The sequence below is a fragment of the Paroedura picta genome, chromosome 17 (genome assembly GCF_049243985.1).
Source record: "Paroedura picta isolate Pp20150507F chromosome 17, Ppicta_v3.0, whole genome shotgun sequence".
In the NCBI taxonomy this organism is placed as follows: domain Eukaryota; kingdom Metazoa; phylum Chordata; class Lepidosauria; order Squamata; family Gekkonidae; genus Paroedura; species Paroedura picta.
In genome coordinates this window covers 20,390,762-20,405,171 of record NC_135385.1, presented here as the reverse complement: position 1 = coordinate 20,405,171, position 14,410 = coordinate 20,390,762, and the positions used below count along the sequence as shown (strand labels likewise).

Sequence of the window (14,410 nt, the reverse complement as noted above, 5' to 3'; positions counted from 1 at the left end):
CCCCAGACCTCATATTCCATCTAAACCTAATAGTCATAGGTGAACCTCTGCTCCAGATGTTTCTCGGATCCCCTCTTTGGATGAAGGACTTCTTTTTATCAGCGGACTTTGGGGTCAACAGCCTGACTGGGCAGACCCCAAAGGGACAAGGGGTACCACCTCCTATCAAACCAGTTCAGGCATTCCCGTGTGCTTTGGGCCTAGAGAAAATTTTAGTGCTGCGATTAGAGTGTGTGTTTTGTATTAGTTCCCCCCAAACTAAGCCCCCCAGACAGCTCAGGGAGGTCCCCCAGGCTCCTTCCCCCCCAACTAAGCCCCCCCAGGCTCCTTCCCCACAATCCCCCCCCCCGGGACACCCCACAGGCGCCCCCTCCCCACCAAGCGGCGCTCAGAGACCCCGCCCCCCCCGAGGTCTAGTCCCTGACTCCGCCCCCTCCGCGGGCACCCGACTCCGCCCCCGCGCCCCAGCCGCCGCCTCCGCCGCAGCCGACGCGGGGCGGAGACGGGGAAGGAGGCGGAGGCGGATCCCCGGGGCCTCCTGCCCTCCTCCTCCTCCTCCTCTCCGCCCGTCGGTCGGTCGGTCGGTGCGTCTCTGCCGGTCGGAGGGCCTCGGGGTGCTGCTGCTGCCGCCGCCTGGGGGTCTTGGGGGGCGGGCGGGCGGGCGAGCGGGCGGTGGCGGCGCGGCGCGGGCGGGGCGATCGGTGCCCGCCGGGCTCCTCCTCGTCCTCCTCCTCGTCGTCGAGGGCCGGCGGCGGCGGCGGCGGCGGGGTCGGCGGCGGGGGCTGCCTGGGCTGCCTGTGCCTGGGCGGCATGAAGGGCAAGGAGGAGGCCGAGGCCGAGAAGGGCGGCGCGGGGCTGCCCGGGGGGATCGGCGGGCCGGGGCTGGGCCTGGGCCCCGCGGGAGGAGGAGGCGGCGGCGGCGGCGGAGGAGGCCTGTCGGGCGGCAGCCCCGAGAAGAGCCGCAGCGCGCAGGAGTACAAGGAGCAGGGGAACCGCCTCTTCGTGGGCCGCAAGTACCCCGAGGCCGCCGCCTGCTACGGACGCGCCATCGTGAGTCCCGCGGGAGACAAGGGCGCCCCGGGGCATGGGCAGAGGGCCCGAGGGGGAGGGGGGCACCCCTGGCCGGATCCCCACAACAGGAAGGGGGGAGCGAATGAGGGTCAAGGGTGTCTCGGAGCATGGGCAGAGGGCCGGGGAGGGGAGGGAGCAGGAGGCCCTGATTGGATTCCTGCAAGGAGAAGGGGGCATGGGCAGAGGACTTCAGGTCAGGTGGGCTGGCACTGAGGCAAGACTGAAGGATATGAGCACCGGGTGTGTCTCAGAGCATGTGCAGAGGGCCTGGGCAGAGAAGGGATGGAGGGAGCAGGGCTCTGCCTGGACCCCTGCAAGAGGAAGAGAGGGGATAGTGGACATTTGGTGGGTGGGCTGAGGCGGAGGGAAGATTATAATGGGCAGGGGGCCTGGGTGGGGAGGGAGTGAGCATCCCTGGGCAGATCCCCGCAAAAGGATGGGAGGGTGGCTTCTGAGCATGGGCAGAGAACATCTGGTGGGTGGGCTGAGTTGGGGGGGCAGAACGTGAAATGAGCGAACCGCGTTCGGAGCATGGGGGCTGAGATGGCTGGGAGCAGGCCCCTGCTTGTATCCCCAGAATATGAAGGGCACGGTGTCATCTGAGCATGGGCAGAGAACATTGGGCAGGTGGGCTGAGATGAAGAGGAGCATGTGAGGGTCAGGAGTGTCTCAGAGTATGGGCAGAGTTTTTTTGGTTTGCTGTGTGTCTGACTGGGACAGGAGAGGAGGCAAAGAATCACACATACACCCCTCCGGGGCATCCCAAGGATAAAGGGAATGGGCGTGTGGCTTCAAAGCTGGCCCTGGGCTGATGGGCGACCAGGTCCCCCGGGCATGAGCAGAGGGCCGGTTTCGTTTTGAGACTGGCAATGGTTTGAAATGGGAGGGCTCAGGCCCCCATTTACACCTCACCGACATAGGACTGGGCTAAAGAGAGAGCGCTCCTGAGCATAGGCAGAGTACGTTTTGCTTTGAGCCTCTGGGGCTTGTGTCCATGACGGGGAGAATGAAGGACACGAGTTCGGGGATCGTCTCACCCCATGAATATGAAGCAAGTGTACGCAGGCTGGGAGCTCCTCGGAGGAAGGGCGGCAGAGAAGTCAACAGGAAAAAGGATGCCCTTGAGCACGGGCTGAGTGGGACACCGTCCGTGACTTTGTCTTGCTGACGTCCACCGAATTTATCACACCTGAATCTGGCAACGTTACCCCCTCATCCGCCGTGGTGGATGGGGATTGTCCTGTTTGTCCATTCAGGTGACCTTCAAAAAATCTGCTTCCGCCAGGGAAAGGGAGCCCACCTGGTCCGCCCCTTTTTCCATTGATGCCTTACAACAATCCTGCGAGGTAGGTTAGGCAGAGATAATTTTGCCCACCCTAAGGTCTCCGCGTGAGTTTCACAGCCAGCCGGCTTCAGTGGGGACCAGAAGCCAAGTCTGAAGCTAGGAAGTTCTGGAGCGGATTTTCTTACTGCTGTCAAATTGGGACCGGTCTCGCGGCCCTGTGTTTTATGTTCACAACATCCCTGCGAGGTGAATTAGCTGCTTGACCCGGAGGCCTCTGATTCAGCAGGGTTTGACCCTGGAGCGATGCTTCTCGGGCACCGTCAGGACTTTCCGCCGCATGCGGTCACCCGGAGACGCCTGAACTGTTATGCCGACACTGTAAATCGAGATGCGGATGTTTAAACAGGAGAGGATGTGACTCAGGTCTGTGGGCCTTGTCGTTCGCCTGCCAAACAGTTTCAGGATTTACATGAGATTCCCCGGGCAAAAAAATTAGGGGAGGAGCGCTGGGCTGGCACACTGGCAGAGAACCTGTTCAGCATGCCTAAGATCCCGAGTTCGAATCCTGAAAACTTCAGTTAAAGGATTTTCCGTTGCAAGAGTTGGGAATGACCGTTCTCTGCTGTAGCCATGGAGAGCCACTGCTGGTTGTACAACGCTAGCCCTGCAGGCCAGAGGGCAGCCTCGAAATAACACCAACCTCAGCTTGGTCTTGGAATTCGAACCCAGTTCCCCAGAGGAGATGGCAGATAGTCCAGGGGCTGTAACGGACCAGTGGGAATTGATGCTGGAGCAAAATTTTGTTCAAGGGGCCACCAATCTCCTCCGAAAAACTTCCAACGAAGGAGACGCCACGAAGAAGAAGAAGAGTTGGTTTTATACCCTACTATTTGGTCCCTGGAGGAGTCTCAAAGTGGCCTGCCACTGCCTTCTCTTCCTTTCGCCAACCTTTGAGGCAGGTGGTGCTGAGGAAGCTCTGCGAGAACAGCTCTAACAGGACAGCGATGAGTCCATGGTCCCTCGGCTGCCTGCATATGAAGAGCCATGTGTACAAAGTTGGGATCACCATTGACCTCCCCCCCCCTTATCCGAAATGTTTCTCCGGTTTGCTCCCTCTGCCGTCTCCCTTTCCCGAAGGCCCTGAGCCTGTCTGCTGTCTCAGTGTCATTAAATCAACTCCCGGTTTTTGCATTCTCAGTCGGGGCCCCCACCTGTTTTTCCTCCTCCTTCGCAAGCAACTGGAGGCGCAACTCGAAACCAGCTCCACCCAATCTGTTCCAGACAGCCTGGCCCTCACCACAAGGCGGCAGACACACGGGGCTCCCGGAGATCAGGATCTGAAACAGGCACCCACACACGCCCCCTTTTTGTTACAGCCAGCCTGATTGAGAGCCCTGGAAAATTTAAATGCTCGAGCGTTACTTTGTGTCGTAGGATTCGGCCTCGGGCACCGTAGCCGCTCCGTCCCGAGAACCGTGCAATCACTGCTGCAGAAAGCCAGCATAGCAGCGGGGTTAAGACCGGCAGCTTCTAATCTGGCGAGCTGGGTTCGAATCCCCAGTCTTCTGCATATAGTCAGTTGGGTGATTTGGGGCCAGGCACAGTTCTCTGGGAGCTCTCTCAGCCTCACCCTCTGTAGGGGTTCAGGATAATAATAATACGTACAATAAATAATAATAATAAATGTAACGGAACCACCCCCTTGCGGAGCGGGCCGAGCCTCCGGCCACGCTTCTGAACGCTTCCCCCCACCCTTCCCAGAACCGAAATCCGTTGGTGGCCGTCTACTACACGAACCGTGCCTTGTGTTACCTGAAAATGCAGCAACACGACAAAGCCCTGGCCGACTGCAAGCACGCCCTGGAGCTGGACAACCAGTCGGTCAAGGCCCACTTCTTCCTGGGGCAGTGCCAGATGGAGATGGAGAACTACGACGAAGCCATTGCCAACCTGCAGAGAGGTAGGGGGACTCGGGACTCGGAAGGGGGGATTTAGAGGAACCAACAGGGTGTAATGGACCCCCCACTGCCAAGGATGCTCGCTTGGGTGGCTTAGAACCAGTCGTTTTCTGTCTCGGCCAGTCCTACCTCGCAGGGTTGCTAGGAAGGAAGGGAAGAGGGGAGGATCACCCTTGCTGCTCTCCTCGGCACCATCGCAAGGGAGCCAGCTTGGAGCAGTTGTTAAGAGGGGCAGCTTTGATTCCCCGCAGCTCCGCCGGCAGCCAGCTGGATGACCTTGAGCCAGTCACAGTCCTGTTAGAGCCGTTCTCGCAGAGCCGTTCTCTGAGAGCTCTCTCAGCCTCCCCGCAGGGCGTCTGTTGTGGGGAGCGGAAGGGGAGGCAATTGTAAACTACTTCGAGACTCCCTTGGGTAGAGAAAAACGGTATAATCCTGTAAAATTTTGAATGGGGGACCAGTATCCAGGAGAAATGTCCCTCTCCTCTCCAGATAGGGATGCCAACCTCCAGGGGGGGATTCCCTGGAATTCTAGCTCATCTCCAGACTAAAGAGCTCAGTTCCCCTGGAGAAAACAGCTGTTTTGGAGGGGGGGGGCTCCATAGCATTCTCCTCCCCTGAGGTCCCTCCCTGTCCCAAATCACATCCACCCCAAAGCTCTCCGGGCCCTTCCCAACCCAGAGCTGTCCGTTCTGACCCTGAGCGAAGACCTCTTGTCCCTTCCAGCCTACAACCTGGCCAAGGAGCAGCGGCTGAATTTTGGGGACGACATTCCCAGCGCCCTGCGGATCGCCAAGAAGAAGCGCTGGAACAACATCGAGGAGAAGCGGATCAACCAGGAAGACGAGCTGCACTCCTATCTCACCAAACTCATCATGGCGGAGAAGGAGAGGTAGAGCCAGGGAGGGCCTGCCGATCATGGGGACGGGGGCGGGGGTCTTAAAAAATGCCGGGCCCAGTCCAGGCATCAGCTCGCCCTTGGACACTCTGAATGTCTCTATAAGAATTTAAAAGGCTATCTCGGGCGACACAACGGCCCTGCAAGGCGGTCCCAGTATTGTCAGGCTGCGATGAAGCAGAGCCTTGTTCTTTGCCCCCTTCTCTTTTTTCGAGAAAGTGGCTCCCTTGCTGGATCAGGGGAATGCCGTGGACATCGTTTATCTGGACTTCAGTAGAGCTTTTGATAAGGCTCCACGCCATATTCTTGCTGACAAGTTGGCGAAATGCGGTATGGGTCCTCATTCTGTCAGGTGGATCAATAACTCCGTTTCTCTTGCAGGGAGCTCGAAGAATGTCGGCAGGCCCAGAAAGAGGACAGCGTGGACGAAAACCGGGGCCGGGTGCAGCTGGCAAACATCGAAACCAAACACGTGAGGGCCCTCCTCCTCCATCTTCAATCCCTTTGATTGGGGGCTTTTTTCCTTTGAGGATTTTAAAATTTATCATGCAGCGGCTGTAGCGTAGGCAGGAAGACTGTCAGGCCGCTAGGCAAGGGGCTTCACTCTAAATCTTGACCCCCTCCTTGGAGGGACTTCCAGCCAAACCCTCAAAAGCCTCCCACCCAAACACCAGCCAGGGTGGGCCCTGCTTAGCTTCCGAGATCTGCACCCTCCTCTCCCTCCCCGCTCAAGGTTCTCTCTCTCTTTTTCAGGAAAAGTACCTGGCAGAGATGGACGAGCTCTTCTCCCAAGTGGACGAGAAGCGGAAGGTGAGAAGCCGCCGTGGCCAAGCGAGGGAGGGGGCCGGAAGTGGAGGGGACCCCGGAACGCTCTCACCACAATCCTTATTGGCGTATCTATCACACAGCATGGGTGTCACGTAGCCAGGGGGTCCTGAGATTGTCTGCCTGGTAAGAGACGTCGGAGGTGGTTTGCCAAGGCCTGGCCTGTAGGAGGCAGGTTGGCCAGGGGCGCCGGCTGGACCTCAAGGAAGGAGATTTCTCAACCCCGCCTCTCCCTGCCAGGGTTTTATAGCTCCTTGGCGATGGAAATAGAGCCGTTTTATCATCCTTGCTGAACCCAGTTGCCTGCCCTCAGCATCTCCTGGAAAACACAGTGACTTTACTGATTTGTTGTCTGCAAACAGACCGGAGTTGTCTCTTTCTGCACACGAAACTAGGCCTTGGGGGGGGGGGGGAGCCTCTCTTTTTGTCCCTGGACGGCTGAGTTTCACAATTGCTGTGCAGACTGGGTGCAGACTGGCCTGATTTCACCAGAAGGGCCGAAGGACCCCGGAAGTGGCTGGCAAACACCTTTCCCTTCCTCTCCCCGCGAAGGGTGGGTGGGGCCGAGAGAGCTCTGAGAGAACTGTCCTGCGAGAACAGCTCTAAGAGATCCGTGACTAGCCCAAGGTCACCCCGCCGGCTGCATGCAGAGCAGGAGGGGCCCGAGCCCCCTGCAGCTCCATGGCTCTTTAAAGCCTGGAGATGAAAGAATTCCCAGGGCGTTGCTGATGCCCTTTCTCTCCCCTGAACCAGAAACGGGACATCCCGGATTACCTCTGCGGGAAGATCAGCTTCGAACTGATGCGAGAGCCCTGCATCACGCCCAGCGGGATCACCTACGACAGGAAGGACATCGAAGAGCACCTCCAGGTAAGGGGGCGTCGCAGGAGGAGAAGCAGCAACCCATACCGGGGTCGGGTTTGAAGGAGCAATCTCGAAATATGCAGCTGACACTTGTGCTGGGCTTAAGGCCCAGCAGCCACCGTGGCTCCGTGGCAGACTCGGGTATGGAAACTGGGCTTCCCAAAATTCTTAGGGTTTCCAGCCCTCTGTGGGAAAAGAGCCAGGGCAGGAACTGAAAACAGATTGGGGTGAAAGGCGTGTGTGTGCCATTTAAGACCCCAGGTCTCCCAAGTGGAGGTTTTTCGGCTAGAGGGCCATCTAGACAGCAAAGCAGAGTCTATGAATTTAGGAGGATCAGGATGGGGACGGCCGGAAGGGAAGAGCCGGTGCTCAGCTCTTGGCCCTTCCTTCTTGCCTGCCCAGGGTAGTGCTTGGCCCGTTCTGCACACACTGGACAATGCACTTTCAGTGTGCTTTTGCAGCTGGGTTTTTCTGTGCAGAACAGGAAAATCTACTTTGAAAGTGCATTCAAAGCACGTTATCTAGCGTGTGCAGAATGGGCCCTTGTCAGGAAGGAATTTCCCTCCAGGTTAGATGGGTCCAGGGATCCTGGAGGTTTCTCACTTTCCTCTGGGCCTAGAGGCCACTGGGGAAGTGAATTTCCTGCATTGTGCGGGAGGGGGGGGTTGGACTAGATGACCCTTGAGGTCCCTAGGATCTGTTTCCTGTGTTCCCGGCCAGTGTATGGGCTGCAGAAGCGGAATGGATTATTCCTCGTAGCAGTGAGGTTGTGTGAACCCCTTTGAAATTCTCCCGAAACGGGGACGAGGGCGACACATGGCCACAAATTGGGCTGCTTCCCATCACATTGGCGCCACCCCCCTTTTCTTACCCTTCCCAGCGCGTCGGCCACTTCGACCCCGTGACTCGGAGCCCTTTGACCCAAGACCAGCTGATCCCCAACCTCGCCATGAAGGAGGTGATCGACGCGTTCATATCGGAAAACGGCTGGGTCGAGGAGTACTGACAACACGCCGACGGGGAGCGGCCGGGCTCGGCCGCCTGCCCACGCCCTCGCGGCGCTCCCAGCCGTGGACGCCCGTTACGGACTGCTCTCCGAGCTTGCCGGGCCGGCAAAATGCCTTACTCACTGTCTGTTCTGCTCCCTGCCCGCCCCTCCTCCCTTTCCCGCTCACGGTTACGGGAGCATCATCGGCTTGGCTAGATTAGAGCACCGGCCAAAGATCACCGGAGAGTTGGCTCAGCCCCCGGGCAGCTTCCCGACAGAGTGGGCGCAGAATCCAGGCCCCCATCTCAGCAGAAAGGTGAGGGGTAACAGCCCCAAGAAGGGGTTTTGCAGCCTGGAAACCGTTTCCGTTTGGTTCTCTGCCGTTTTTCCCGCCTCCTCCTCACGCCGCCTATGAAGACCGATCTCGAGCAAGTGGGAAACCCTCGCCCCAAGGCTGTGCGCTTTTTCTTGCCCCCTCCTCGTCCCTCTTCGCTTGCTTTGAGTTGTCATTTCTCACCTCTCTCTCTGTTTGTACAAAGTTTTTGCATTCCCCCCCCCGCCTCCTCCTGCCTGTCCAGAATAGCCGTTGTAATCTTTGTAAATAAAGAGTCTCTTGTTTCAGGGTGGGGAGATTTAGACCTAATTATTATATCAACGTTGGCTGGAATTCGGGAAGGGGGGCCACAGCTGCCCAATTCAGGAGTGTGAAATCGGCTGGATTTCCGGAGCCGTTTTCCTAATCTGCCGTTCGAGGCAGAGTTCTAGCCCATTGGGGGAGGCAGCGGTGTCAGATTCTTATCTACGCCGCTGTGTCATTCGCCGCTGATAAAGTGAACATTCTTACAGGAGTGTCCAGCCGTGGAGAGAGAACGAACAGACGTCGACGGACACGGTGGTTTTCGTTTTGAGCCCAAATTCCTATCGTACAACGCTCAATCAAGGCCAGGGCTATTTCGCATCCCCGCTGAGCCTAGCCAAAGACCCACCCATCTTTCTGCAATATTCCTTCCGCTTGCACCCGAGCTATATGCTCACGCCGCACGAGAGAGTCTGAGGGCACAGTCCAGGGATCCCCAAGAGAGGAATCAAGTGTCGCCAGTCAGCTGCCGGAGAAGAGATGGCCGTCCCTGCGGGTTTCCTAACCCAGGAATGTGGAGATGAAGACGCTGGTGTCCAGGTTGAGGGTAGCATGCCACCAGCGGTTGGGGAAGTACAGGACCTGCGGAGAGGGAAGACGGAGGGGGACGCAGTTAAGCAGACGATGCGAGAGAGCTGGATTTTCGGGCTCTCTGAGATGGAGGAGAGAGGCAGCCCTTCCAAGAAGAACTGGGGGGGTTTGTACCCTGCTTTCCACTCCTCAAAGAGTCTCAATTTGACCTACAAACTTCTTTCCCTTCCTCTCCCCACAACAGGTGAGGCTGGGAGAGCTCCAGGAGAACTGCTCTGAGGGAACTGTGACTAGCCGAAGGTCACCCATCCGGCCTCATGTGCCTCAAAGAGGCTTACCGTCATGTTCCTCTTCCCTGTTGAGGTAGGTGAGGCTGAGAGAGCTCAGAGCCGGGACCGGCCCAAGGTCACCCAGCTGGAAGAGATGGTTAAAAGTGGCATCCTCAGTTCTCCACATGCAGCCAGCTGGGTGACCTTGGGCTGGTCACAGTTCTCTCAGTGCTCTCTCAGCCCCAGCTTCCTTCCAGGGTGTCTGTTGTGGGGAGAGGTAGGGAAGGAGACTGTAAGCCATACTTCTTGAAGGACACATCTCTATGCACCCAGTTTGGGGCACCAATTCTATGCTTGAGAGGGGATTCCTGCGGGGTCCTAAAGATTGGGGAAGGCCACACGGAGGAGCGGTCACCTGGCGACAACGTAAACCCTGAACCACGGCTGTCGTTGGCTTCCGACAACCTCCTACCCCATCAAAAACGCCAGATGGAGCTCCTGGACTGTCATCAAGGGACGCCCTTCACTTGGAAGCAGTCTAGCATCACAGGTACAAAGGCGCCCACGGTGGTCAGATTCTCTGGAGCCGTTCTGGTTTCACCCCAGCCGCGGTTACCTCTCCAGGGTGGATGGTGCATTCCAGGGGTCGCTCCCAGGGGGGCAGGAAAGGGTACGTGTCCAGCAGCCACGACAGCGTGGTCCTATTGGGGTGGAACTCAGGGGTTTTCTCCGGGGGGTACAGAAACCAACGCTGCCAAGAGAGAGAAAGGGGCTCCGTGTGTGTCATTTCACTGCCCTTCTGAGAAGGCAGAAGTCTAATTAGCCCTTCCTGGCCTCTCACCCCCCCCCCTCCCCTGTTCTGGTTTAAAGAAACTTTTAACTTGGCCTCTAGCTCGGCCCCCGTTCTCCACCGACGCGACTCACCTTTCTGCCAAAAATCACCTCGGAGTATCCTGGGCCGTGCCAGTGGAAAGGCACCCCCGTCCCAGAGCCTGAGGAAGAGACAGACGAGGCAGAGAGAGAAAAACAGTGGCCAGAATTGCAGAAGAACAGCACAGAGGATCCCAAATGAGGCTGCCCCATAGATCACCTCTGGGCAGATGCAGTTTTTCAAGACGAAGGAATGGGCCAACTCACCACTCCCCAGGGAGGCCAGATCCTGCGGCTCCAACAGCTGATCCACATAATCCTGGAAGGGCAGGTCGACTGGAACAGAGAAAATGGACCCTAAAAATGCAGCCACCGTATTGCCCACAAAGGCTGAGAGACGTCCTCCAAAATCCTGGCAGTTCCCACTCCCCGGTTCTAATTGCTTCTTTTCATCCTATGGAACTTCTTGAAGACCTGTAATTGACTTGCCTAGATAGGTGCTTCTGGGTCAGTCAATTTCACTCCATAGGGAAAGGGAAAAATTAAAAGGTGGCAGGCGAATTTTGCCTTCTTAAAACCCAGGAATGCTTTGAGCTTTCAGTGCTTTGAGCAGGGAGCAAATGTATATGCAGACAGCTTGTCCCTACCCTGTCCTGATCACTGCTGGGGAAAGTACCCGAAGATAACTAAGTAGAAATACACACTGGAGGTTATGTGCAAACAAGAAAAAAAAAACTGTGGCTCAAAAAATCCTGTAAGTTTCTGAAGAATTCATATATTTCAACTGGAGGTCAACATTAAGCCAAGCGAGAACAATAGTTTCTTGTCTTCAGTATCTTTAATAATCATCATCCAACACAGCCAAGACTAGTATCCTAGTTCACAGCTAGTTTCGTTGTTGGACTTCCTCAGTTGTATAATTGCACACAATAAATTCAGGCTGAGCTCAAAGTCTCTCAGGTAACAGAATAGGCCTTTATCGGTCGCGTGCAATTATTATACAACTGAGGAAGTCCAACAATGAAACTAGCTGTTACCTAGTCTGGGTTGTGTTTGAAGATTAGCATTAAAGATACTGAAGACAAGAAACTTTTCATCTTGCTCGGCTTAATGTTAACCTCCAGTTTGAAATATATGAATTCTTCTGAAACATACAGGAAAAGGACCTTGGCATTCCTGCCCTCACCTTTGCGATAAGAGTAGGTGTTGGCAGTGCTGAGGCGGACCAGGTGATCTCCGAACCTGGCCAACAGCTTCTCCTTGGTGCAGTAGGCCTGGAATTCCTGCGGACACAGAAGGAACAAGCTAAATTTAGGTCGGTCGGCGTCTTGGTCCAAAGCAGCCTCAAACTACAGTCTGGAGGTTCTCACCGTATTGTCGCTTATTCCCTGGAGAATAACTGGCCGGGAGAAAGCATACCTGGGAAATGAAGAAGAAATCACCAATGCTGTAGATAGAACACAGGATAACAACGGTCTACTGAGGTGTGCTTCTTTGTGGTACTCGGGAGCATTCCGCAGGGGGTTGGACTAGATGACCCCAGAGAGCCCTTCCAACTCTTATGATTCTATCTAGAACTTAGGAGTATGGCAGTTTGTAACTTCCTCTGCCTCCAGGCAGCCAAAGAGGCAAGGAAGGCACAAATCACAAAATGGCACACGGCCCTCAACAGTTCAGTCTGTTAAAGTTTAATAGCCCAGAAGCCACAGGTGGCCCAACTGTGGCTCTAAAATAACCACGAGCCCCATGGGAATTGTAGTCCATGGACATCTGGAACAGCCACAGTTTGGCTGCCCCCATCATAAGCCTGAAGAGTTTTAAGAAAACGACATTCAACAAAAATATGCCCCATCAATCACGCAGTTGTGACATAGGCCTCTCAAAACCAGTCTTAGTGGATGGGTATTTTGACATCCCTTTTCTCAAAATGATTTGGGTCGCAGAGGTCTCCGGAGCAAGGGGCAGACGGTCTCCACGGAGGGCCAGTCACCAGATTTTGTCAAGACCAGCCCTTATTGATTAATGCAAGACACAAGGGGAGGAAAAGCTGGAACGGCAGACTTAACTGCTCGATGAACTGGGCGTAAGTGAGGGAGGCATCTCTCCTCTCCACGGAGCAGGTTTCCTCTTCTCGCAGAGCAGAGGGCTCGCTGGTTGACCTGCAATTGGGAAGGAGAACACCTCTGAATGATTGATCCCATGTGCATCACGACCCTGGTATTCCTCAGAGGTCACCCACCCAAGTCAGGGCCCACCCAGCTTAGCTTCTGATTGGCTGAGCAGACATCTTCCTGCTTTTCGAGCACACTTCCTCCCTGCTTGCCTCCAGAACAGCAGTTGAACAGCAGAATGACTGCAGACGGATAAAAACTATTTTATTCTTTAAGCTGCCTGCACATTCAAACTCTACCAACGAGAGGAGCACACAGTCACGGTGAATACACCAACAGGCAGAATGTAAGTGAGTGGGCAGAAGGGATCATGCCAGTGATCCCTTTCTTGCACGCCCAGGGAAATGCCGAATCACCACTTGAGTTTGGGAGGTGAATTTCCTTCAGACCAGCCAGGGATTCTGTTTCGGGCCAAGCGTCATCTGGGCATGGAACTGAGGTCACTGTGGGTGTGCAGGTAGTTGTGAGTTCCCCGCATTCTGCACTCCCTCCTCAGCGCCTACCTCGCAGGGCTGTTGTGAGGACAAAAGGGCTTCTTGGGAGGGAGGCTGGGATCGATTCAGTTTCGGAAAGACTCACCATCCTCCGTCGGATTCCAGGGAAGCCCAAACTTCAGGAAAGACCAGGAAAGGCTTCAGAATAAGCGACAGCAGGAAAACAGTGTCTCCCCGTCCCATCTGTCCCAAGGCCCTATACCGAGGGGTCACACAATGGGATTAATTTTCAAGTAAAGGGGGCTGCAAGAGGCCCTTCAACTAGCGATGCCACCCTCCAGGCGAGGCCTGGGGACCCCTTGGAATTCCAGCTCATCTCCAGACCCCAGAGATCAATTCCCCTGGAGAAAGCGGCTGCTATGCAGGGTGGACTTAAGGATGCCACCCTCCAGGCGGGACCTGGGGATTCCCCGGAATTCCAGCTCCCCTCCAGCCCCCAGGGCTCAGCTCCCCTGCAGAAAGTGGCTGCTTGGGAGTGGGGAGTGGGGGCTCCATAGCATTATCCTCTTCTGAGGTCCCTCCCTGCCCCAAATCTCCAGATCTTTCCTAACCCAGAGCTGGCAGCATTGCCCAGACCCCCCCCTCGCCCCCCAGCCCGGCGTTTCCTTTCCTCACCGGAGCCCAGGAGCGACGCACGCTTTCTGCAGCCCAGCCCTGCAACTCGCTCCTCGCCCCGCTGCATTCTGGGAGTTGCAGTCCAAGCATCTCCCTCTTCCCTCCCAAACAGCCCCACGACGGACGCCTGTCCCCGGCCAGCGGCGGCCTTGGGCATTTCTCCAGCTTTCCAAACTGCGTCCCCAGCCGGGAAGTTTCGGATTCCCAAGCAGGCTTCCCTGGAGCCGGGAGGCTCGGAGGACTACATTACCCAGCAAGCCCCGCGCCCCCGCCTGGTCCCCGGAGGACCAAGAGGCAGGGCGCGGCCCAAGCCCCGCGGTTGCTAATGGTTACGAGGGCGGGAAGACTACGTCTCCCAGAATGCACCGCTGCCGCCAGAGGCAGGCATACTTGTATTTTTCTGAATGGCTGAGATGCGGTGATGGAGGCAGGAAGGATGCGCACCCTGCCATGCGCCAGGCTTCATATCTGCCTTTGTAGGACTGGTGCATTTTGGTTCAATTTCATAGAATCCTAGAGTTGGAAGGGGCCTCCAGGGTCATCTAGTCCAACCCCCCTGCAGTAAACTCACAACTGCCTCCCGTACTGCAGTCACCCCAATTCCATGCCCAGGCGATGCCTCCACCCCCAAATACAGAATCCCCGGCCAGTCTAGCCTGGAGGAAATTTGCCTCCTGACCCCAAAGGGGAGATTGGCATTTCCCTGGGCATGCAAGAAAGGGCCACAAGAGACAAACACTGACACAGCCTTAAAGTCAGAATCCAACTAACAAAAAAACTGCTAAGTTACTCTCTCCATATAACTGCCCAGAGCTGTAAAGAACGGGCGGTATAAAAATTCGAAAAATAAAAAATAAAATATGTCTAGAGGTTCCCGTTTTGGGGTCTGAGGACGCTCACCCCTTGTCGGCCTTAAAGGTGCTCTCGGACTCAAAAC

At 56.2% G+C, this 14,410-nt stretch overlaps 2 protein-coding genes across 2 annotated transcripts; one reads left to right on the top strand and one right to left on the bottom strand.

Annotated features, from left to right (window-relative positions):
* The first annotated feature begins 686 nt into the window (after positions 1–686).
* Positions 687–8,079, top strand: STUB1 (STIP1 homology and U-box containing protein 1). The gene is made up of 7 exons (XM_077316932.1): positions 687–1,050; positions 4,118–4,316; positions 5,038–5,203; positions 5,591–5,681; positions 5,963–6,019; positions 6,788–6,904; positions 7,779–8,079. Exons 1-7 carry the CDS (start codon positions 811–813, stop codon positions 7,902–7,904), a joined length of 996 nt encoding a protein of 331 aa, XP_077173047.1. The 5' UTR covers positions 687–810; the 3' UTR covers positions 7,905–8,079.
* Positions 8,080–8,492: 413 nt separating this feature from the next.
* On the bottom strand, positions 8,493–13,770 carry JMJD8 (jumonji domain containing 8). The gene is made up of 9 exons (XM_077316933.1): positions 13,474–13,770; positions 12,944–13,054; positions 12,260–12,352; positions 11,564–11,612; positions 11,380–11,476; positions 10,461–10,529; positions 10,248–10,315; positions 9,940–10,074; positions 8,493–9,105 (listed from the first exon to the last, which is right to left on the bottom strand). The coding sequence occupies exons 2-9, from the start codon at positions 13,039–13,041 to the stop codon at positions 9,025–9,027; spliced, it is 690 nt and encodes a 229-aa protein (XP_077173048.1). The 5' UTR covers positions 13,042–13,054; positions 13,474–13,770; the 3' UTR covers positions 8,493–9,024.
* Positions 13,771–14,410: the final 640 nt, after the last annotated feature.